Source organism: Sordaria macrospora, chromosome 6 (assembly GCF_033870435.1).
Source record: "Sordaria macrospora chromosome 6, complete sequence".
Taxonomy (NCBI): Eukaryota; Fungi; Ascomycota; class Sordariomycetes; order Sordariales; family Sordariaceae; genus Sordaria; species Sordaria macrospora.
Genome location: NC_089376.1, coordinates 2,058,833 through 2,081,553, shown reverse-complemented (window position 1 = coordinate 2,081,553; position 22,721 = coordinate 2,058,833). Strand labels below are relative to the sequence as shown.

The 22,721-nt window shown below is 52.0% G+C and overlaps 9 protein-coding genes and 4 non-coding genes across 13 annotated transcripts; 6 read left to right on the top strand and 7 right to left on the bottom strand.

Moving 5' to 3' along the window:
- Nucleotides 1-1,127: 1,127 nt before the first annotated feature.
- SMAC4_07438 (uncharacterized protein) lies at nt 1,128-2,240 on the top strand (the record flags this gene model as incomplete). The annotated part of the gene is made up of 1 exon (XM_003345101.1): nt 1,128-2,240. One exon carries the CDS (start codon nt 1,128-1,130, stop codon nt 2,238-2,240), a length of 1,113 nt encoding a protein of 370 aa, XP_003345149.1.
- Nucleotides 2,241-2,695: 455 nt separating this feature from the next.
- Nucleotides 2,696-2,780, bottom strand: SMAC4_13979. The gene is given in 2 exon segments: nt 2,696-2,731; nt 2,745-2,780. It is a non-coding gene; the product is annotated as a tRNA-Arg (tRNA).
- Nucleotides 2,781-3,136: 356 nt separating this feature from the next.
- SMAC4_13978 lies at nt 3,137-3,207 on the bottom strand. The gene has a single exon. It is a non-coding gene; the product is annotated as a tRNA-Gly (tRNA).
- Nucleotides 3,208-3,635: 428 nt separating this feature from the next.
- SMAC4_07439 (uncharacterized protein) lies at nt 3,636-6,388 on the top strand. Its single transcript, XM_003345102.2, has 4 exons — nt 3,636-4,859; nt 4,931-5,281; nt 5,353-5,707; nt 5,771-6,388. The coding sequence occupies exons 1-4, from the start codon at nt 4,622-4,624 to the stop codon at nt 6,126-6,128; spliced, it is 1,302 nt and encodes a 433-aa protein (XP_003345150.1). The 5' UTR covers nt 3,636-4,621; the 3' UTR covers nt 6,129-6,388.
- Nucleotides 6,389-6,574: 186 nt separating this feature from the next.
- SMAC4_07440 (uncharacterized protein) lies at nt 6,575-8,544 on the bottom strand. The gene is made up of 2 exons (XM_003345103.2): nt 7,289-8,544; nt 6,575-7,203 (listed from the first exon to the last, which is right to left on the bottom strand). Exons 1-2 carry the CDS (start codon nt 8,267-8,269, stop codon nt 6,841-6,843), a joined length of 1,344 nt encoding a protein of 447 aa, XP_003345151.1. The 5' UTR covers nt 8,270-8,544; the 3' UTR covers nt 6,575-6,840.
- An 842-nt stretch (nt 8,545-9,386) lies between these two features.
- Nucleotides 9,387-12,822, top strand: SMAC4_07441 (uncharacterized protein). Its single transcript, XM_003345104.2, has 4 exons — nt 9,387-10,858; nt 10,921-11,197; nt 11,254-11,969; nt 12,045-12,822. The coding sequence occupies exons 1-4, from the start codon at nt 10,453-10,455 to the stop codon at nt 12,386-12,388; spliced, it is 1,743 nt and encodes a 580-aa protein (XP_003345152.1). The 5' UTR covers nt 9,387-10,452; the 3' UTR covers nt 12,389-12,822.
- Nucleotides 12,823-12,858: 36 nt separating this feature from the next.
- On the bottom strand, nt 12,859-12,929 carry SMAC4_13977. Its single transcript has one exon. It is a non-coding gene; the product is annotated as a tRNA-Gly (tRNA).
- A 400-nt stretch (nt 12,930-13,329) lies between these two features.
- Nucleotides 13,330-14,739, top strand: SMAC4_07442 (uncharacterized protein; the record flags this gene model as incomplete). The annotated part of the gene is made up of 4 exons (XM_003345105.2): nt 13,330-13,468; nt 13,537-13,742; nt 13,810-13,875; nt 13,957-14,739. 4 exons carry the CDS (start codon nt 13,330-13,332, stop codon nt 14,662-14,664), a joined length of 1,119 nt encoding a protein of 372 aa, XP_003345153.1. The 3' UTR covers nt 14,665-14,739.
- A 630-nt stretch (nt 14,740-15,369) lies between these two features.
- SMAC4_07443 (uncharacterized protein) lies at nt 15,370-15,906 on the bottom strand (the record flags this gene model as incomplete). The annotated part of the gene is made up of 1 exon (XM_003345106.1): nt 15,370-15,906. One exon carries the CDS (start codon nt 15,904-15,906, stop codon nt 15,370-15,372), a length of 537 nt encoding a protein of 178 aa, XP_003345154.1.
- Nucleotides 15,907-16,762: 856 nt separating this feature from the next.
- Nucleotides 16,763-18,624, top strand: SMAC4_07444 (uncharacterized protein). The gene is made up of 2 exons (XM_003345107.2): nt 16,763-17,418; nt 17,482-18,624. The coding sequence occupies exons 1-2, from the start codon at nt 17,217-17,219 to the stop codon at nt 18,357-18,359; spliced, it is 1,080 nt and encodes a 359-aa protein (XP_003345155.1). The 5' UTR covers nt 16,763-17,216; the 3' UTR covers nt 18,360-18,624.
- A 129-nt stretch (nt 18,625-18,753) lies between these two features.
- SMAC4_07445 (uncharacterized protein) lies at nt 18,754-19,254 on the bottom strand (the record flags this gene model as incomplete). The annotated part of the gene is made up of 1 exon (XM_003345108.1): nt 18,754-19,254. The coding sequence occupies one exon, from the start codon at nt 19,252-19,254 to the stop codon at nt 18,754-18,756; it is 501 nt and encodes a 166-aa protein (XP_003345156.1).
- Nucleotides 19,255-19,666: 412 nt separating this feature from the next.
- Nucleotides 19,667-19,754, bottom strand: SMAC4_13976. Its single transcript is given in 2 exon segments — nt 19,667-19,702; nt 19,717-19,754. It is a non-coding gene; the product is annotated as a tRNA-Tyr (tRNA).
- Nucleotides 19,755-19,900: 146 nt separating this feature from the next.
- Nucleotides 19,901-20,827, top strand: SMAC4_07446 (uncharacterized protein). Its single transcript, XM_024655821.2, has 3 exons — nt 19,901-20,108; nt 20,208-20,567; nt 20,634-20,827. Exons 1-3 carry the CDS (start codon nt 20,078-20,080, stop codon nt 20,729-20,731), a joined length of 489 nt encoding a protein of 162 aa, XP_024511041.1. The 5' UTR covers nt 19,901-20,077; the 3' UTR covers nt 20,732-20,827.
- The last annotated feature ends 1,894 nt before the right edge of the window (nt 20,828-22,721 follow it).

Below are 22,721 nucleotides of genomic sequence, written 5' to 3'. Positions count from 1 at the left end.
TTCCACAAGTTCTATCTGTTTGAAAAGTTCATAATGCTTAGTATTCGAGTCAAAAATCTGTATCGGAGCTCCAGTAAGTTACATTTCTTGTTCGTGGTATAGTATGGGCGGATGGTCTACACCAGCGCTTGCACCGTTGACTTCTTTCACCTCCATACGGGAATCGAGTTCGTATCGCTAGATGTGGCTAGCTGATCATGGATACGATCCGGTATGCTTATAATACCTATTTAGCTCTATCTCAGTATGAAAGCTTGACGTAGTATCTATGGTTCCGGTCGTCTGGTAAAACAACATGATGCTCCATCGACGAGCCAATATCGCATGGCATGGCATGGCAAGTTCCAAACTCGGGACAGATTGGATGAAGACATATTTTATTTTCTCATATATTGTGTCCACGCTAGAGTAATCATCCGATGTTATCTCAGGCCACTTCAATGGACGCCGATTGTTTCGGAAGTTGGGATGACTTCCCTTTGGGACACCCCTTCATGGCCCATTCACCTTCAACCTTGGATTCCAGAAGTTCTTTCAGTTTCGCTCCACCACAATAGCAACGCAAATCTTATTCATGCTTACTGCCCATCAAACTTGTCGCACGATAAGCACACGTTTTCTCATCGGTCAATGCTGGTGAAGAAAATGTGTGTTTTCCGGTGAAAACCCTCAGCGACGTTATTGCAACGTGGCCACTTCGACCGCGAACGCGTCCTGGTATATGCCCCCAGACGTGGCCTTGAAACATCAGCCTATCTCGGCGTCATATACGCCTCAACATTTCCTTCATCTCATCTCTCTCGAGGAGCAAACAGCAATCAGGTGGGTCCTTCTTACAGGTATAAGAGGAGGGCCTCTCCCCTCCAAACTTCCTCCTTTTCTCGTCTGTTGTATCCCTCTCACCCTGCCGTCACCTCGTTTCGTCCTCTCGCTCCAAAGCAAACCTTCCTTGTTCAACCGATCGCTCGAAAGCTCATCAAGCTCACTCACGCCGTTACTCGCGCAAGTCGCGCAACTGCAAACCTTTTCCCAACAACCTCTCTTTCAGCCAATTCTCAATCACCAGCCTCTCAGCATAAGATACCGATCGTGACTTCCCGTCTTGATCAAGCGATCAAAAACATCCAATGAGTCAGTCGATCTCAAAGATGTCTTCTTGCCAGTGCAAGGCCTGCCTGGGCCAGCTCGCAAGCCCCCAGTGGCTCTGGTTCCACGAGCAGCATCACCACAACAACTACAAAATCCTCGCCTGCCCGCACTGCGACTTCATCTTGCCGACAAAGGCCAAGTACTTCCCTGCCGAGACCAGCAAATCTCGTCAATTCCTTCTCAGATGCCCCTCGTGCAACCGTCAAGACCACTTACATCTTTTTCTTCGTCGCCAGACCGCCTTTGCCTGCGGTTTTTGCTCCGGTTGTTTCTATTCTTCTTCTTCTTCTTCTTCTTCTTCTTCTGCTGCTGAGACGACCTCGGGCTCCAGCTCCAACCGCGACTTGCATCTCCGCCTCAAGCGGCGTTTCTTCCGCCACATCGCCGCCGAACTTTCTCGCAACGACGAGCTCATCAAAAAAGGCAAACCACCGCGCGAATGGAGTCGTTTCAACGTCATCTACGGCTTGCTCCAGCGCCCGGGAATTGCCAAGCACTGGAGGGCCTTGATTTTAGACACCAATGAGGGCAAGAACGGCAAAGACGATGAAGGTAGCACTGGTACGGGCAAGATTCCAAACGGGGTGGATGCCTTTTTCAGTTGGGACATGGACAATACCGCGGCGGTGCACGCGGATGGTATGGATGCCAGCATGACAAGCATATCGGACCTGCAGGTCTGGTTGCAGTTCTTTGATCCAGAGAGGGATGGTAATAAAAAGGCAGCAAATTTGGCGGAGCTGGCGTTTGCGCAGGCCGATAAGGTGCTTCAACCGCGTGCGAGGGCTGGAAGGGTTGAGGCGAAGAAGACAAACAGTGCAGTCACTGCTGGCTGGGCCGGAAAGGGGAGCGAGGAGCAGAAAGGAGGCGAGAAGAGCATCATCAGACTGGATAAACCACTTCCAGAGTTGCCCCTGCCTACTGTACCGGGACTTCCACCGTCATCAACATCGCGGCCAATTGCCCCTGAGTTGAGGAGCACAGACTATCGTCGGAACCAGGAGAGAAAACGAGAGGAGGAAAACACCAGGAGGAAAGTAAGGAAGGTCGTGAAGCAGATTGAGATGGCATTGGCAGCTGCCTACTGTTGAGGGGGAAAAGGGTTCTGTCCCGATATTGAGACGTGTACAGAAGTGTTGAGGGGGGTATGTGAATGATTCGAAGGGTACGCGGTGATGATGAGAAGGAGTCTCCAGTTGTTCGCAAGGCATCCTCTTATGTCCGGAAGACGTCCAAGGTAAACTCGTGGATCAGGGCTGGGTGTGTCAATGACAACTTCCAAATGGTGCGACATATGGTGTTTGGAGATGACAGAAAGAATATCGAGATTGAACGTCTTGTTCAAAGTAAATGACAGCTTGAAAGCAGCAAACACGAATACATCACTTAACACAACCAAACCTTGTCGACAATGCTGCTCTAGCCAATGGAGGACATATTGACAACAAAGTGACAGAATAGTGAATAAAAAAAAGTCGAAAGCTTGCGGAGACAAAGATGGTAACAAAGAAAACTTCTGCAAAAAAAAAAGCAGGAGCAAAAAGGACGATCCGGATGGGACTCGAACCCACAACCTCAGTCTTATCCTCCCGAATTAGGAGGACCACACGATACCATTTCGCCACCGGACCGTTGCTTGTTGAAGATGATGCTCACAATTGCTCTTTATGAAGGCCATGGTCGTCACCAATTCGAAGCTGAGGCTACACGCCCACGCCAAAACTCGCCGCGCACAACGCTGCGCAGACAACACTGACAGCCTTGGCAGGTCCTGAGATCGGCACCGGCAGAACAGAGACAGAGTGGTGGAATAGAGTAGTAACAAAAGGTTGAGATTCCAATAACAATAAGAGCAAACAAAGGATGATGCAAAAAGTTAAGACGCGTTTGCTCGAAATAAGGTGCTTGTTTTTCATGTTGCTTCTGAGGGATAAACCAAAAGTCCAAAAAGGAGTGCGAAGAACATATTCTTCTTGTGAAAAGACAATGCGCCAGCCGCGAATCGAACGCGGGGCCCATCGATGGCAACGATGGATTTTACCACTAAACCACTGGCGCTTTGTGATTGTTGTTGAAATTCTCGCGTGGACTTCTGATCTATGATGGAGACTTTGACGTGGGAGAGGAGAAAAGAAAAAGGATTCGTCTGCACAGGAGCTGGAACGTCGCGATGCTGGGATGGGGCCTGTCACAACGCTGTCACTCCAATTCCGCGTCACTGTGCGCAGGGGGCTGGCTGCTACGGAGGGCGGGCTGGCTATCCTCGGCAAAAAAGCTGGGATGAATTCTCGGTGAGATCAGATGATCTGATAAGCATTATCAGATGAAGGTGCATGTCTCGGTTGCATTTTCATCCCAACACTCCCAACACCCAAGACTTTTTCTCCGTGGCAGCGCATGCACGCCAGCGAAAGTAGCGCACTACCAGCAGAAAGTGGGAATGGAAGCCATTATTTCCGTTGGCCAGAAACCGGTCCAAGACTTCCTGAGTGGGCTCCGTTGTCCTCTGACTGGTGGGGAAGCAGGAAAGAGAGCTGTTGGGCGGCCGGGGTCTGCGGAAAAAGAATACGGGACCAGATGGAACAAAAGTTCACGAAAATGGCTCTATCTGATAAGTACCGGGTGTGAGGGGTTCCCGGTATAGTTATCGATCGGGTTGTCCCTTTTTTGTTTCGCAAGTTTGGTCGGAGCTCTTTGAGCTCTCCGCCCTTTGCCGTTCAAGTTGTGCTGATAACTTACTGACTGCCCATGGATAGCTGTATCGTTCTTTTTCCCCTGTCGAACACCATGATGGACGGAAGTTCAAGGGAGGAAACCCAAAGGGCGGATCTGATAAGTACTGAGGAGAAAAGGGCATGCACATGTGAAGCAGGACCTCGACGGCGGGAGAGGGGGAAGTGCATGGGCTAGCAGAGCTAGCTGCCCCTAGCTTGTCCCGTCGGGTCGTGGGTGGGGCGCCACACAGTAGTGTACAGAACCCAGGTGACAACCCTTCAATTGTTGCATATCTTCACGTTCACTCTTGACTTCTTTCCCGGCATCCCGTTCCTTCCTTCCTTCCTGTTGAGTGCCTGGGTGGTGAGTGGTGACATCGTATCCATGCGACATGAGAGCCAGAGATCCACCCACCCTCTTTATCCCGGTCCAGGATCCAGGAAGGTGCTCAAAATGACCAGAATGACAGAAGGCGCGAGCCCGACACATCCATCCGACCTCCTTCCGGCCGCCATATTCATCCGTCATAGTTGCCCCGTCTCCCACATCCGTCGTCTCACTTTCTTCCCAGAGTTCCAGTCTGTGTAGCCATCCTCTTCCTCTTTCGATCGACACATCCCACGCATCCAACGCATCCAACGAACCCAACCCACGCCGTCTGACATCAAAGTCCGTTGAATCCGTCGCCAGAAGAGGCAGTTGCGAAGTCTTACACATTACCTCCGCACACACATACCGCCACACCCACATATTCAAAATGGGCTCTATTGCCATTGACGACGCCACCATGTCGAGGCCACCCTTCAAGGTTCTCGTTGTTGGTGGCTCTTACGGCGGTCTCTCCGCCGCTCTCAACTTGCAAGACATCTGCAGTGGCCGCGCTGCCCGTTGCGGTCCTGATGCCAAGAAGGCTGCCCTTGACGGCACTTCCGCTGGCCATGATGGCCCCCAGTTTGCCGTTGACATCACTGTTGTGGACGAGAGAGATGGCTTTTGTAAGATGCACCCACTTGGTCCGGCCGTCAGCAACATTCACATTGACTAACACACATGCTCTTCTCACAAGACCATCTCATTGGTAGCCCATTGGCCTTTGCCGACGAGTCCTACGCCGAAAAGTGCTGGGTCAAGTACGAGGACGTTCCCGCCCTGCAACAATCTCCCAACAACATCCGCATTCTCCGTGGCTCTGTCCAGTCCATCGATCAAGAGCGCAAGGTCGCCAAGGTTCTCGGGGCTGAGAGCGGCCCTGAACCCACAGAACTCAAGTACGACTACCTCATTGCCGCCGCTGGTTTGAGGAGAGTCTTCCCTGTCGTGCCCCAGTCCCTTCTGAGGAAGCAGTATCTCTTTGAGGCTGGTGAGCACATTCAAGCCGCGACTGCCAACAGACATGGCGTGGCTGTTGTAGGTGGAGGTGAGTTTGCCCTACTACAGAACCGTCAACCTTTGTCAGAGTGACTCTTACTGACTGATGAATAACAACAGGTGCCGTTGGTATTGAAATGGCTGCCGAGCTTAAGCTCGTTTGCCCCGATTTGAAGGTCACTCTTATTCACTCGCGTGATAAGCTTCTCTCGGCCGAGCCTCTTCCTGATGAGGTCAAGGACCGCAGCTTGGAGCTCGTCCATGAGGCCGGTGTTGATGTGCTCATGTCTCACCGTGTCGACAAGACCGAGGAGTTCGTCGACAATGGACATAAGGCCTACAAGGTCTACTTTACCAACGGTCACACCCTTGTGGCCGACTCCGTCATCATGGCCATTTCCAGGAGTGTGCCATCGACCACCTTCCTCCCCAGGGAAGTCCTCAACGAGCAAGGTTATGTCAAGATCCAGCCCAGGTACGTGTCCATTCCCAGTTTTGATGAAGCTCAAACCCAAACTAACGAATCTGATTGTTGCAGCCTCCACTTCCCCTCCGAAACACCCAACTCGGATGACCATCTCGCCATCGGTGACCTTGTCAAGTGGTCCGGTATCAAGCGCTGTGGTGGTGCCATGCACATGGGCTACCTGGCCGCTAACAACATTCACATGCGTATGAAGCAGGCTGTCTCTGGCACCGAACCTACATACCTTGAGCTTGACGAGATTCCTCCCATGATTGGTCTCGCCGTTGGCAAGAAGGCTGTTGCCTACTGGCCCACAAACGGCGTGTCATCGGGCGAGGATGTCAACAAGCTTTTCTTTGGTGATGACCTTGGCTTTGATATCTGCTGGAACCACTTGCGACTGGGTGGTTATGATGTTATTAAGGCTTAAAAGCATTTCAAAAGGCATTGGCGTTAGAGCGGAAAGCGGATTGGATATTATGGGATTAGGACGGCATTTTGGGATATTAATGGGTAATTTGGGAACATACTGGGAATTTCGGGATATACACCATTTAGCTGGGTTGGTTACGACCTGGAGGGTCTTCATGAAGCGACGGGTTTCTTGGTCATGATAAAGTAAGACACTTTGAGTGCAATCTTGAATAGATTTTCTTGGTTTGATTCATTCTTCGTTTTCCAATGATAAAAGTTCATGCCTGTGTTGGCACACGCCAGAACTTGTTTGGTCTGTCGGTGGGTTCGGTTCCATTGGGTCTTTGGTCTTCCAGCCCATTTTTCTTTGCATATTCTGATCTCGTAGCATTCAAATGTAAGTACTCTTCTCTTTTCTTTTTTAGAAGGAATTTACAGTTATTTGAGACTTCAAGTTCGTGCCACGACAATGCCGGAGTTGACAATTTTCCAAGGCCCATATATACAATCATCATTTGTGCAGAGAGCGTCTGCAACTAGTTGGATGCAATATTTAAATTCCGTTCTTTTCGTTCGACTACCTTTCCCAAAAGTAACTTTTCCGGCCATTTTCCTTATTAGTCTATTAGATATCCAAGATCCAAGACCAAAAATGCACCAATCCTTTTTTTTGTTCTACAATCATTCAACCGCACCCAAAAATCATTTTCAATTCCGTAACACGCCACTCAAAGCTTGGGAACAAGGCCAACATGGGTACCGCCGAGGAACTTTTGGTTCTCGTCAAGCGGGCACAGCTGGAAGAAGCGCTCGCGCGAGCAGGTGACAAAGGCGGAGCGCTTGTGGGGGAGGTCGACAAACTTGTCGAGGCCGAAGCCGTGCATCATGTCGTACATGAGCACGGAGCTGTTGGTGTACTTGGGCTCGCCGACGACGCTCATGGTGCGCGGGTCGTCCAGGTACAGGTAGTGCATGAGGGACGACCACCAGGCGGAAACGCGGTGGGGGCCGCGGAAGCGCACGTCGCCGACCAGCGAGTGGCGGCCGCGGTCATAGTCTCCCGGGGTGTAGTAGGCTCCTAGGCGATCCTCCTTTTGAGTGGGTTAGTAGGTATGAACTTCAACAATAGAAGGAAGGAAAAATGGGGAAGGACGGGAGAGAGAAAAAAAAACAAACCTTGGCCCAGTATATCTCAAAGTAAGCAAAGAAAACATTGTCAAAAGCGGCCAACACGGTAATCTGGTGGGGGTCCTCGTGGGCCTTGCGCAGGTACTCGCGGTGCTGCTCCAGCGTGCCTTCCTCGTTCCACCCCTGCGACACGCGCGGGTCGTTCTGCCACGTGTGGAACAGGTCCAGATGGGCCGGGTTGGTGTAGTCCAGCGCCACCATGGAGAAGTTCTCCTTCAGGTGCGGGATGTACCGGCTGTAGATGACGGAGCCGGGCGCGGGCTTGGCCCGGCGCCGCGGGTGCCAGCACAAGGCGCTGTTGGGCTCGTTGGTCATGACGTACTCGGTCGCCTGCAGCGGGTAGACGGACTCGAGCGTGCCGTCCTCGCTGTCGGCGACCGTCTCGGGGGCCCAGGCAGGGCGCGCGCCAAAGGGAGAGCCGGCGCCCTGCCAGAAGGCACCGCGCAGGAGGAGGAGCTCCTTGCCGGCATCGGAGCCGTGCAGCTTTTGCTGCTCTGGGGTGGCGGGGGAAGGGTGGTCGATGGCTAGGCCGACGGCCTTGAGCTGGCGGGCGAGCTTGTCGGCGCCGAAGCCGTAGGTGACGAGGCGGAAGGCCTCTTCGGACGGCCGGAGGGTGAAGATGACGTAGGCGATCAGCCAGAGCTGGCCGACGGTGGGAGCGGCGGCAGATTCCTTCCACGAGACGGCCACGGAGGGGGAGCGGCGGGCGCGGCCCCAGGGCGTGTTGATGGAGATGTGAGGCTTGTCCGAGGACTTGAGGTCTTGGGGCTCGGTGAAGTAGAGGGAGTCGTTGTGGAGGGGACGGGGCAGAGCGACCTTGCTGTCTTGTTGCTTGAGCTGGTACGAGTTGGCGACGCCGGATTCGCCCTTTACGACGAGGTACGAGGTCTGGTAGGGGTGAGGGAGCTTGAGGATGGGCTCAGAAACGGCGACATAGTCGGCAAGCCGGCGGATTGTTGGTGAAGCCATTGTGTGTGAAAATGTGTGTGTGTGTGGGTATATGAAGATTAAAGAATATGCTGTTGTTTGTTTACTTTTTGGGGTATCGTCACTTTTGGAAAGAGAAAAAATGGCAAATTGTAGGAGCAAACAGATTGAAGGACCGAAAGACTGATGAAGTGGCTATGGACGGAACTGAAGCCAAAGAAAACGATGATCACAAAACTTGTTACATAGTACACACTGCTACTCTGTTCACATCCCACCCCTTTACATGGACCGTCGGCTTCAAGGAAACCAAAGGTGGAGGAGGAGTACGAATGCACGCCGGCAACCTCCTCTGCCGCTGCCGTGCTACGTACACGTAAACCCGAGCCAGGGACCGGGGAACACAAAGGGTGGAGGTTGAGAGCAGGTGAGGTCATTTCGATAGTGGTATATACTCGCTTAGTGAGGGGCAGGGTATGGGGTTGATCCATCACGATGGCTTGGTTTGTGAAACTTTGTGGTGTCCTTTGGCGGGACAAATTGGCCAATGGAAAAGTCAGAAAGGAAGAGAAAGTGGGTGTGACGGCCGCAGATGGCGTTGCTGCACCGTGCTCAACCTTCGGATCTGATAACTTTACTCGGATGCCAAAGAGCAGGTCCGGGCGGATCTGATAATTTTTCCCTCACTGTGCCGTCCCACTTTGCTTGGCACTCTCACTGCACCCGAATTCGGAGTGTTTCGGGGGCGGAGAAGGTGGGCTTCCTCGGCTTTCTTGCTCCGCAATCCAAGAAACGAAACAGACCAACGCGGGCAGCTATCCAGCGTCGCAGAACTCCATCCATTGTCCTTCCAGGACAATATAGTGATGGTGAATATCGTCAAGATATATCCTCCTTGCGGCAATTGGCAACATAAGAGAAGGCCAGGAGGAAAGGGCCGAGAGACAGGAGGAGGGGCAATGGCAACATCATGGAGGAGACAACCACGGCGAAGGGGAACCTTGGCAATAAGGGAAATTCTTATCAGATCCTTTTCTGTCGGACGATCTTTGCGGCATTTTGTCAAACAAACGAGAAGGGGCTACATGCATATGAACATAAGCGAGAATATCTCCCTGTGGTCCTGTAATTCTCCGTGTAAACCAGTACATGCACTTACCAAGGGGCGACCACAATGTCAACAGCCGAAGCAGGAAGCGATCAGTTCATGTCCGTCCTTCCTTCCCCGTCCATTTGCGACTCTGGTTCGACTCACCGTTGCATTTTGAGTTATCAGATGGAACTAACGACGCAGCCTCTCCACCTTCCCAACTTCCATGCCTCTCTCGTGTCCACTTCCTGCCTCTTTCCCTTCCTTTTCCCCTGTCGATTCTTCCACGACCCCAATTTTGTGAAAAATTCTTCGTCGAAAAGTCCCACTTGCGACTCCAGTTGCGACTCCATTCTCTCTTCAACGCCATGCCACGATGCCATCCGCCATCAGCCGAGGACCGGGTTGCAACTGGGACCGAAACACGCCGTTGCCCCCTCCACCACCCAGCTTCAATCAGTCCGGGATCCAGGACGGTGAACATGTGTGTCAATGTCACCCACGGCTTTCTCACCACTCTGTGACTCCAGCTCGAGATGGAGCACCATCAAGGGAACATGGAAGCCATTGGAGGTTGGCCTCCTCACCTTCTACAAGGCTGTGCCAGAGAAGGATCTTATCAGATTGATTAGATTAAGATCAGGGCGCCAGCAGACAGCAGACAGCACCGCAATCGGGCAATATCACCGAGTTTGTCGACGATCCGTCATGTCCGCCGTGGCCCAAAGTGGGAACTGAGCAGCTCCTCCCATCCCCACTGCGCCGCCGCTGACTGACCACCTCCAGCTGGAGTCTGGGAAAACCGAAGACGAGTTCTGGGCCTACGAAGCTTTCCGGTCTCCTTGGCTGAGGTGTCCCGGTTTTCTGCTGGTTGCATTCCATCATTTGTAAATCTGCATGCTCTGTTTTTTGTTGGTGTGCTGCAAATACCCTTGAATCCCATCCCGTCCCGTTCTGAACTCGTCAGCGGCCAGCCAGTTCGTCATTGTACAGTATTCTCGAGTGATTAAACAAACCCATCATCATTGTCTGTGCCTGTTTACCTTACAACTTACTCTATCTTTTTGACTCTTATTTCCCCCTTCCGACTACTCTTCCGATCGGGCCATTAATATCTCATCTCACAATACACAACATGTCTTCCCCAGCATTGGTACCAACAACCGTCGAGGACGGAGCCGTGCTCCCTCAGACCCAGAGACCATCTGTCCTCCACGGCCCAACAGATCCTCCTTTGGTCGACCTCACACTAGGAGAGTTGCTCAACCTCCAATGTCTTCACCACGGCACACAGGAAGCCCTCGTTATTCCATGGACTGGCGCAAGATGGACGTACAACGAGCTCAACCACCAGAGTCAGCTCATGGCACGCGCTTTGCTGAAATTGGGGATCCGCGTGGGTGATAGGGTAGGCATCATGGCTGGAAACTGCGAGCAGTATGCTTCCCTCTTCTTTGCTGCCACGAGGATAGGCGCCATTCTCGTCATTCTCAACAACACTTATACCCCTACCGAGGCTCAGTATGCTTTGGAGTTCTCAGGTATGCTATTCCGCCCACAAGCCATGACCAGGACCCATCACAGTCAAGCTCACACTTTCCAGACTGCAAGGTTCTTTTCATCACCAAGAAGATCGGTCGCCTCGACCAAGGGCCACTGCTCGCCGAACTCAAGATGAAGTCCAAGGCTCCTAAAGTGGTAATCCTCAGGGGAGATAGCGAAGGTTACCAGACCTATGATCAGTTGCTTTCTGAGGGGTTCAAAGTCAGCGTAGAACGTCTACATCATATGGAGAGGAAGGTGCTCCCTCACCTGGTTTGCAATCTCCAGTTCACAAGTGGTACGACTGGCCTGCCCAAGGCGGCTATGCTCACACATCAGTAAGTGCACTTCCGGTATTCTTCAAACCGGCCCCTTCCGGCTAACCTTGTTCCAGCAACATTGTCAACAACTCCCGCTTCATCGGTGATCGCATGAAGCTTGGCCCCGATGACGTCCTGTGCTGCCCTCCTCCTCTTTTCCACTGCTTCGGACTTGTCCTGGGCCTCATGTCCGTCATCACCCATGGTGGCAAGATCGTTTACCCAGCCGAGATCTTCGACGCCCCCGCTACCCTTAAAGCCATCGTCGACGAGCGTTGCACCGCCGTCCACGGTGTCCCCGCCATGTTCGACAGCATTCTCGCCCTCCCCGAAGCCAAGGATCTCAAGGCTGCCGATTTGCGTCTAAGGACAGGTATTATCGCCGGTGCCCCCGTCCCGCGCTACCTGATGGAACAGCTCGTTTCGAAGCTCGGCATGACCGAATTCACGTCAAGTTATGGACTGACTGAAGCGTCGCCGACCTGCTTCAACGCGCATACCGATGACCCGATCGACGTAAGGTTGACCACCGTCGGCACCCTGATGCCCCATGCCCACGCCAAGATCGTCGATAGAGATGGCCAGATTGTGCCCATCGGCACCAAGGGAGAGCTTTGCATTGGTGGCTACCAGCTGCAGGCGGGATACTGGAACAACTCGGAGAAGACGAACGAGGTGATGATGAGGGATGAGTCCGGCATGTTGTGGCTATACACCGGTGACGAGGCCGTCTTCAACGATCAGGGATACTGCTCCATTACCGGACGGTTTAAGGATATCATCATCAGAGGTACGTTTCCTTTCACTCTACTTTCCGTCAATCCCGCACGTCTTGTCTCTCTTGCTAACCTCAACGATAACACAGGGGGCGAAAACATCTATCCCCTCGAGATCGAGGAGCGTCTTGTAGCTCATCCCGCCGTTTCCATGGCCGTCGTCGTCGGCCTCAAGGACCAGCACTACGGTGAAGTCGTCGGTGCCTTCCTCGGGCTCGAAACCGGCCATCAGCCAATGGCCACGGAGGAGGTGCGCGAGTGGTGCAGGCGGAAGCTGGGCAAGCACAAGGCTCCCACGCACGTCTTCTATCTCGGCGTGGATGGCGTGCCTAGCACGGTTCCGCTGACGGGAAGTGGAAAGGTGCGCAAGTTTGAGATGGCGCAGTTGGGTAACAAGCTTCTGGAGGAGAGACGCAAGACTTCTAAGCTCTGAGGGAAGGAAGGAGGGAAATGGACGAAAAGAAAAGTGCGCTTTGGTAATTCATTTGAATATGTTTGATGCGCGAGTATGGCAGCGAGGGGAAAATGGCATTTCAATATCATATTTTCTTTTTTTGTACGGTAGATAAAAGTCTTAATGGGAATGGAGAAGAGGATGAAGTACTCTGAGTTTCTCCATTCGGGATATGTGATTGGATAGAAGGAGAGAGACGTAGGAAAAGCAAGATGATGCAAAACCAGTAAAAGGTGATTATGGAAGCGAGCTGAAGAACATGCATCACAGGTCAATGCGCGGGAGGGAATACGGAGAAGGAACATGTTACGGTAGGTTTTGAGTACCCGTGGCACGGATAGCGAAGCAGAAAAGGATTTGGAAGCGGGAGAAAAATGGAAAAAGCAAAAAAGAATGAAGAAAACATCAAAGACAATGATAAGAAAATAAATAAAAAACTTTTGAATCTTTGCGCCAGCCGCGAATCGAACGCGGGGCCCATCGATGGCAACGATGGATTTTACCACTAAACCACTGGCGCCGTGATTTGACTGGTAGGTCAATATACATTGAGAGCTTATAAGTGCTGTCTTTTTGACTACTTCTTACCACCCATCATAGCTACGTCGCGGGTAATCTCATGGGAGATAGAGGGCATTGCACGCACGTATAATATCCAGATCCCGTGTCTGGCTGTTGCGTTGGTACAATCAAGTGTTGGGGGAGGGGCTTCCCCGCACCTTCCATTCTTTCCGGAATTCGGGTTGTCGGGGTCGGATCTTACACCAGATACCACCCAGCCTTCGTGCTGATGTTGGCTCTTTGTGTGAACACTTGGCTACTCTCAAGTCAGTACACAATTCTTCTGCTTTGAAGTCAAAGTGGTCTTCACTCCTACAAAACCAAGCGCCATTAAAGGTCTAACCAAGCAGCCCATAAAGATGTCGGACCCATCTCCCCCAAGCACCACAAGCACCACCAAGCCCCAGTTCGCTCCCCGCTCTCACAACGATGTCTACCCCTTCATCCACCCGAAGAAGTTCAAAGGCGCTCTCCAGGACAAGGTAACTATCATTACTGGTAGGAATTTTTTTTTATCAGTGCAACAGTATTTCAACAGCTGCATGTGGGCTAATATCGGACGATAGGCTCTGCCGGAGCTATAGGTCAAGCTCTCGCCGAGTCCTTCAGCGTCGCTGGTGCCAAGCTCGTCCTGACTTATAACAACACCCCGCCACCGACGACACTCAGGGAGAAGTGCGTCGATCTGGGGGCTGGTGATGTGGCCTTTGTTAAGTGTAATGTTGCTGAGCTTGAGGGGTGTGAGGATCTGGTTAAACAGGCGAGTGTCACTGTTCGATCTGATTCTAGAAAAACGCGTGGAAAGTAGGGGCTAATAGATAACACTTCGATCGGCTCAGGTTATCAAACATTACGGAAGGGTAGACATCCTCATCAACAATGCTGGTGCGAATAGTCTGGGCCTGGTACGGTTTCCACTTCCTTTTCTTCTTTCAAGACGGTAACCGCGGGTAACTCACTGACTCCGCTCCGTCACTCTCGAACAGTTCGACACCCAACCTCCCGAAGCCTTCATCCACGAGCTCGCCGTCAACCTCCACGGCCCATACTACCTCATGCGTCTTCTCCTCCCGCACTTCAAGTCCCAACGCAGCGGCTGCATCCTTAACATTGCCTCGCGGGCCGGCACCGTCGCCATCCCGTACAGCACCGGCTACTGCGCCGGCAAGGCGGCGCTGATCAACCTCACTGCCTGCGTGCAAAAGGAGGTTGACATCGACGGACTAGACGATGTACACTTGTACTCGCTTCATCTGGGCGGGATCAAGTCTGCTATGACTCTGTCCAAATACTCGCCTTCCTCAATCTCCACCCTGCCCCCCGCCACTCACTCTGTCTTTACCAACTCCTTCAATACCCTCTACAACGACTCGCCGTATCTTAACGGCATGGCTTGCGTTGCGCTGGCTAGTGGAATTGCCAAGCACGTCTTACGAGGGAAGTATGTCGATGTGGGCCAGGATTTGGAGGATATACTCGCCCAGGCCGAGGCGATTAAGCTGGATGAGGAGTTGTATTCGTTGCATACTAGCTTTTTGGGCGGGTTGGTGAATGGGGTGCCTGGAATAGGCGCTGGGACGGGGAATGACGCGGCAAAGGAAGTGGACGGGGAGGACGGTGTTGTAACCGGTAAAGAGGGGAAGGAGTTGAAGGAAAGGGGAAGGCAAGAGACGTTTGAGTTTCCTGGGTTTTGATACGTGATGGCCTTGCGCTCCTTCAGTTCGAGGGCTCCGAAGTACCCAGAATAAAGGAGGATGCGGAACTCGTGGCAATTTTTGTTCGCATGTATTATTCGGATAGTTGATCTTGACACTGCACTGCATGCAAGGTGCTACGCACATTGAACATTGCCAGGCCAGGTTCGAATTTTCTACCATGACTACTTGGAATGAAAAATAACTTATGAGGGGGGTACACTCCGCCAGCATAAACTCAGAAGCGCTCCAAGCCCCGGCAAGTACCTCCCTCGCGTATCAAATCTCCACTCCTCCTACCCAGCAGGGGACGCGTGTGACGACGGAGATGAGGTACTAACTGGAAGCTGGCAAGTGCGCATGTGGCGGATGAATTTTGAGGTAGGCACGATGGAGGTACTGTGTATTCGTCTAGTGTAGCAATAGCTCCTTCTTTATCTCCATTCTGTGTTCCTTCCCTCTTCCACTTACGAGCTCTTTCCAACGTGAAGGGATTGGTAGTTGTCCACGGCATCCATGTAGGCAGTCGGTGCCTGGCCCTCTCCTTCATACAACCACAAAGCAAGGCTATTCAGTCCAAATTCGTCGCCTGGACAGATCTTACCAGATTGCGATCGCGCATGTACCGCGTGGCACTCATGAGCATCAGTAGCTCCTTTTCATGCTGTTCTCTTTCCAGTTCCTCGTCCGTCAACCCGAGTGTCGTCAAGACCTCTTCCCAATTCCCATATTTTCTTCCCTCCTCCAGTATCCCCAATCCACCGTAGTCTGAGAATTCAACTTCCACTTTTCAGAGTAGGACGGGAATGCGTCAAGTAGCCTCTCTTGGCGAACCACAAAGCCGCCTAGATCATCGTAATAAGGGTTTCTGTGCTGTAGGGAGAAGTCCGCCTTTGGATTGGAAACGTAAATCTCGCGCTCCTCATATGTGGCTCTAGGCCCAGATCGGGTTGCTCCAGCTACTTGTCTGTGAAGATTTTGTGCTTGAACATCGTTGGCCAGCCCACCGCTCAGTCCCGTAATTGGGTTCGGGTCCCGGAAGCCGACAACGACAAGCCAGTCGCGTGCAACATCCTGAAGCTGTGGTCCGAGCACTCCGTACGGCGACCAGGAGCAGGGAAGGTAGGATTGACCATATACGGTGGCCTCGGAGGGAGGAATAATTCGTTGGATAATTCGTTCAATTTCTGAGGCGCTGAGTGTGCATGCTCGGAGGACGAACCCTAGGGCAAGAACTGGCATTTTGAATTTAGGTCTGTCTTGGGCGCTCAAAAGCTTGCTTCGATATGGAGTTGGATGTCCTTTTACTGGCTTTGCGTTGATGGTGAAGGGCTCTTGGTCCTGTGATTGCTGTGTGCTGTTTGGGTCTAGTCAAAGCCTGATGACAAAGTTGATAGTGGGAAAAGGCATGCTTTTATGTTTCATCAACTTCAATGGCAATATAGCATGAGTTCCTGTCAGGTTCGTTTGTGTTGTTGGTATAAGGAGGCGAAAGGTTAACCTCAGTCATCCCATTGGTAACGCAAAGACTGCGTCTTTTTTTCACATGAAATAGGTCTTTCCTTGAGTTTCGGAATTCTTTAATGCTCCACAGAAAGATGATTTTATCATGAACCATACCTCATCAGACAAATCTGACGTCTGTGCATCGAAATATGGTAGCAAAAGGGTTCTGTGGCCGTTGCTCATATTGACATGTCAGATGTTGGGTTCTGTAGACGCGACCCCTTTGTTACTTACCGAGTGGAAACGTCAAACACAAAGGATGTATACGTATATACTCTACCCTCTGACGTTGGTCCACCCCAAACGGAATGTCATGAAGCGGCAGATAAAGTGCTGAGCAAATACGCGGAAGGAACAAAGAAATGATAACATGATGTGCAAATATCACAACCCATTGAAAGCAACAACCAACGACCAAAACTGGCCGTGTAACAATGTTTCACTGGGCCTACCATCATTATCAGCCAACCCCCACCGATATCCTGCAAACTCCCGTTTCTTGAGCCTCAACCTTTTGTTTCGGAAACTCCAACCGCATCTATTGACCCCCACATAATCAATACATCCCGCTGCGTGCCTCAAAGCAATGATGAGCCACCCTTGTTCCAACGACAAACGGCGAGCGGTTGGCAGTATTCGTGCGGATGGGGCTGCTCAATATCATGGGATCATGTCCCAGTTATCTGGCTTGGTGGGACTGTCGTCTCGCCTGGGAGCCAGGACACTTGCGAAACACTCCTTCCCGGTGAGTTCTTATCGCCAGCCGATATCGCAGAGGCGGTGACCGAAAATCAGATTAAATTCCCTTCACTTGTCGGGGTATCAATGTATAAGTCGTGACCTCGAACCGGCAGTGCGCTGGCTGTTGAGCACGAGCCTCGTTCGTCATATTGTTTCGAGTCTCTCCTCCGAAGTACTTAAGGGCAACAACTAGACTCGTTTTCTAACTCAAAAGCCCTGCTTCCAGACCCTCGACATCGAAGGCAAACACCAACACCATACCCATACCAACCAAATCTGGCAGGGAAAGGAACATATACCACAAGATGGGTTCTGTTCACAAGAAGCTTCAAGTGCTCCTCGTGGGCTCGGGAGGCATCGGTACCATGGTTGCCTACGCCCTCGAGAAAGGAGGTAAAGCTGAGGTAGCTGCGGTCCTCCGTTCCAACTTTGAAGCTGTCTTCGACAATGGCTTTACCATTCACTCGGTAGATCACGGCGAAATCAAGGACTGGCAACCGACTTCAAGTGAGTTATGAATAAAACAACAAGTCCTCTTCAAGTTCCATGAACTCACCATAACGTATTTAGTTCTCGATAGTATCCCATCTGTCAACAAGGAGTCATGGAGAGCCGCTTACGACTACGTCATCGTAACCACCAAGAACGCGCCCGACATCCCGCCGAGTCTTCCTGATCTCATCGCACCTGCCATCACACCTGGCCACACCGCCATCGTCCTCATCCAGAACGGCCTCAACATCGAGCGCCCTTTCTTCTCCGCATTCCCCACCAACACCATTCTCTCCGGCATCACCTTCATGGGCGCCATCGAGTCGCCCCCGGGCACCATCAACCACCACAACCACGACCGCACCTTCATCGGTGCCTTCCACAACCCTGCCGCAGGCTTGCCTCAAAAGGCATTTGCCACCGCCCTCGCCCTCCATCTCATGGACGCCTACAGCGCCTGCGGCCCCAACGTCGATTGCACCTACGAGCCCGACGTCCCTTACTCCCGCTGGCGCAAGCTGCTATACAACGCCTCGTACAACGGCGTGGCCGCCATCCTGGGCATGGACACGTCACGCATGCGCTTCAGCGAGCACATCATCGACGATTTGATCCGCCCCCTGATGCAGGAGATCCGGGCGACGGCTAAGGCCGCAGCCGGCGTGGAGCTGGAGGAAGAACTGATCGAGAAGATAATCACGGCTGATGGGTATGACAAGTGCTTTAAGCCGAGCATGTTGCAGGATGTGGAGAAGGGGAAGTTTATCGAGTTTGAGAACCTTGTGGGTGAACCGCTGAGGGAGGCGGAGAGGGTTGGGGTGAAGACGCCGACGCTGAAGGTTGTGTATGGACTGTTGAAGGGGTTGCAGTTTAAGGCGAAGGAGAGACACTTGAAGGAGGTGGTGGTGCCGAGGAATGGGGAGGGACTGAAGTATGGAGGTTGCGTGAGGTCTTAGGGAGGGCAAGAAGTCATGCCTTTGAAGGAGAGGGACTGACTGGTCACTGGATGTCCGAGAGACGGGAGATGAGAAGGTCTATAATAGCACGAAGGGAAGGTTATCCAAGGAATCACGCGGAAGCCATTCTAGACCAGGACCATTCAGCAAAGAAGGAAAATCAAGCATAGTACTTGGATGTATTCAACAACTCGAAAGTAGAACAAAACTCGCGAAAAAAAGAATGTATATTATTTGACACCATCACCAAATATATATGTGTAGGTACTCCTAACCGCCACTAGGCGTCAACAACGAAACATGTCAAATTCAGTGGTATCTTGTACGCAACTTGCAAAGCCCAAAATGAACATGAGCACTCTCATACCTACCTCTACCAGTCCACAACATCTAATTACTCCCTCTCTTCCCACTGCCTGAGCTTATCCAAGAAGTAAGCCTCGTCATAAGGCGCAGCAAACCGCAGATCGCACTCGTGAGAATTAAGAGGATAAACCAGGCTCATATAAATGCCGCCGGGTCCAGCAATCGAGAAGACCTTTAGACAGAAGCCCTGGCGCTCGGCCTCTTGCTCACCAAGCCGACGTCTCGCTTCGAGTCCCCTTTCAAACTCGTCCATGGCGGTCATAAATTCATGCGAGCGGGCAACGGTGACGCGGCGCCATTTTTCGTCTTCCAAGTCCCGGCAGCGGTAGGAGACGGATCTGCTGCATTGCTTGATCTTGTGGACGACTCGGTAGCGGTCGTCGAGAATGTCGCCTATGTTAACGACCTTGCGGTGAGACGCACTTGGGCGGGAGAATTCGGTGTCTTCCTGAGGTTGGAATTGAACTGCCTTTGCAAAAATGTGAGCGTGACCCACTGCTCTGCGGCCGTTGAAGCTAGCGCTGGGCATGTTGTTAGTTGTAAATGATTTGGGATAAAGGGTGAAGGGGCTCGTTGGTGTTTGATGACACTGCGTTTGAGATATCAAGAAAAAGAAGGTCGGATGAGAGACATGGCATCGAGCTTTATACGTTCCATCCTGGGATTCTCGGATTATCATTGATCAAGAACAATGATGGTGTTTGCAAGACAGGCAAGGCAGGCAAGACAGGCAAGACAAAACGAACAATGGCTCGTTACAACACAATCGTCTTTCTTTGTGCGGGTCGTTCACGAAGGCACTCATTGTTCAAGAAAGTGCTTCAGAGTACTGGCAAGTAAAGAGGGCAGTGCCAAGTTGGTGAAAAAAGAAGGAGAAGGAAGACAAGAAGGTAGCATGGTGGACAAGGGGGGGAACAGAAATAATCACAAAAAAAGAAATTTCCCCTCGACCGGAATCGAGCCGGTGACCTTTCGGTATACAATCATACAATTACAGCCGAACGTGATAGCCAACTACACCACAAGGGGATATGATTGTTCGTCGAAATATTGAGCTTTTATTTCTCTCAAGCTCCCTATCCTGCTGAGTCATGATTCTTGCGGATGTTGGTAGAAAAGTCGGGCTTGGAGGGTTCCATTTGAGCCATGGCGCTAGGGTTAGAGTCACACTCGGGCTGAATTGCACCGACCAGAATTCACGGACGGGCCGTGCGCACAGACTCCATTCTTCGGCTGCGCAGTCGGTTGATGGATTCAATGCCGCTCCATCATGGCACTGCAAGGCCCTGACTCGACTTTCAAGTTCTCCATCACGAATCCGGGGCAGACACAAGGGTTCCTTGAAGGCTTGAATGACCCCAGAATTGCCCCTTGCTCTTCAAGGTACGTATTTACTGATATGTTTAGCTGCTCCTGTGGTTCAATCGCTTCTCAAGCGATGCAGCAATGGTGGTTCTCGGTTGGCTGACTGGTTCTGGACAGAAATATCAACATCGAACACAAGCGTCACTACAACGATACATACCCGACAAGACTCCAACATGTTCCTTTCAACGAGGACCTCTTCACTAGCCCAGCGCGGCCGCCCCCTGCTACGAAACACGTATACAGGACCCGTGCCAGGAATTCCTAGAAGCTCCAGACACGGCTATGCCACGGACAAGAAACGAGCCGGGAAGTCCGGGAACTTCAAGGCCACAGGCGAACAACCCGCACAACCCGGGCAACCCAAGCGGGTTGACCCGAACAGTCCCGAGTACAAGGCCTACCAGAGGACATGGACAACCGTCATGATCGGGACACCCATCATCCTCGTCTGCTCATACGAGCTCTGGCAAAGGCGTAAGTGCTGAATGCCGGAAACTTGCCCCCTCCAGCCACATCAACTAACTGTTATTGCGTCACCAGTCATAGACGGCAAGAAGCCTCTTTCACTAGAACCTAAAGACAAGATAGCCCTCACCGACTTGACACCTCACTCGGAGAGCCCAAGTACAACATCATGAGCTATTCGAGCCACATACTTTGTCTTCGAGGATTATCGGCACCTGTTCCTTTTAGCTTGGTAGCGTTGGCCTTCCTTAATCTTGTTGGCATTCAATCGATTCCCCTTTGTCGGTCCATTTCTCTCCAGTTTCAAGTCTGGCTTCAAATGGCTCTGAAATTGCCCATAGCAACGTCATATATCGAAACAGCTGCGAGATAACTAACCGGGCAGTTGGACGTATAAAAGGCCTTGATACATAGGAAGCTAACATTTCTGTAGCCCTCAATGTCTTGGCCACATAATCTGTCAAGCCTCTCTGCAAAACTCAACGTCTTTGCTGGCACGACCGTGCTAGGTAGATACGCGTGCCGTGCCTTCGGTTTTATCCTATTACCACATTATATCCCACAGCTATTCAGCGTGGCTCTCTACACTTTCCACATAGCCGACTTCATGCCAATCATGGATGGCTACGGCGGACTCACAACTGGGGACCGAGATAGGCAGAAGGGCGCTGACTTTTTTTATGCGGGGTAGCTTGTCGCCGTCAAGACATTGACGCCCTGACGCCTTCTTCCCCAATTCCGCTCCCCTAGCTCCCCCACAAACACCACGATCGTAGCCGGCAGGCTGGGTAGTATCATACATAGCGGGCCTTGGATGAGAGCGGGTGGGGTAGCTTCGCCCATTGTTTGGGTCTTTGGAAAGGGGGCTTTTGCTGAGCGGCGCCACCGAGGGAATGGTGAGGGCTGCACGAGAACGTAGTTGCAGGTACGGCGCATGGCGATCCTTGCCGCTCCCCTAGACTACCCTCGATTACCCGAGCGAACCATAGCAAAGTCGTTGGAGGTTCGTTCGTGTAGTCGTATCATCCGCCTCGTGTGTGAAATTGGCCAAGGTCACCAAAGTGGCTGGACTGCTCCGTAATCAGTCATCTACTGTGGTATCACGTACTTGTAACACATTGACAAAGGCATTGATGAATTGCAACATTGCAGTTGCCTCTCAGCTTCAGCAGCTCCATAGCTGTCGGGGTTTACTACTTGATATGGCTACGTTTGCAGTCCGGCTCTGCTTGGCTTCGACTGCTCAAGTTAGAGTGTCTGACCAACTCCGCTTCCCGAGAGGGTAGCGTTAGAATGACATTCTTCATGGGTCTCCTTGCCTTCGCTTGACCCGATGTCTTCCTCTCTAGTGCCAGCCCGTATCGCGGGGAAAATGGAGAGTCAGGATCGGGTTGGGGACGTCAACGCTTCTCGACGGTTTCTGGTTGGTTCAGCCAAAGAGTGTGGCAGGATCCCGGCCAACGTTACATTGTCACACCAGCCCACCCCCCGGACCTCTCCAAACGTGTCCAGCATTAGCGTGCCATTGTTGGTCGGTTTAACGGTTACAGTGTGCTCCACCGGGTTAACTGATGGTCCTCGGCACAGCGAGCCGCATATTTCTTCAGACATCCGGCATTGGACATTGTTGGACAAGCTGATAGGTGCCGTTTCCTCCAAATAATCCCGAATCCCGAACTCACTCAATGTCTGTCGAAAGGGCGTCGTCCCACGTTGAAAGCCTCCCCGATTCGACACTGAAAAGTCACCATGTTCATAATCCATAAAGAGTTGGAGAACTCTCGCAGGTAAACTAAGAATTGGAAATAAGGGGCAGGAGACTGGGGAGCCAACAACAAGATCGCCATATCCCCAACCACACTAAACACAAGAAAAAAAAGAGATTCCCAGTGGACCTCTCCGCTCTCCCCGGATTCTCCCCCGCGTTTCGACACGCAAAAGTTGGATAAGAGGTCACTAAGAGGCGTATTTTCTCCAGCTGGGCGGAGCCTTTGCGGTGCCTATTGGAAGCGCTAGTGCCCAAGGGGGCAATCCAATGGCTTCGAGAACTCCATCAACTAATCCAGGTGGGTCTCTTTTCGGCGCAGTCAGATCGTGGACCGAGTGGATCAAAGGGGGCACACCCAGCTTAGCCAGCCTGAAGATGCGGAGAAGCCAAGGGGC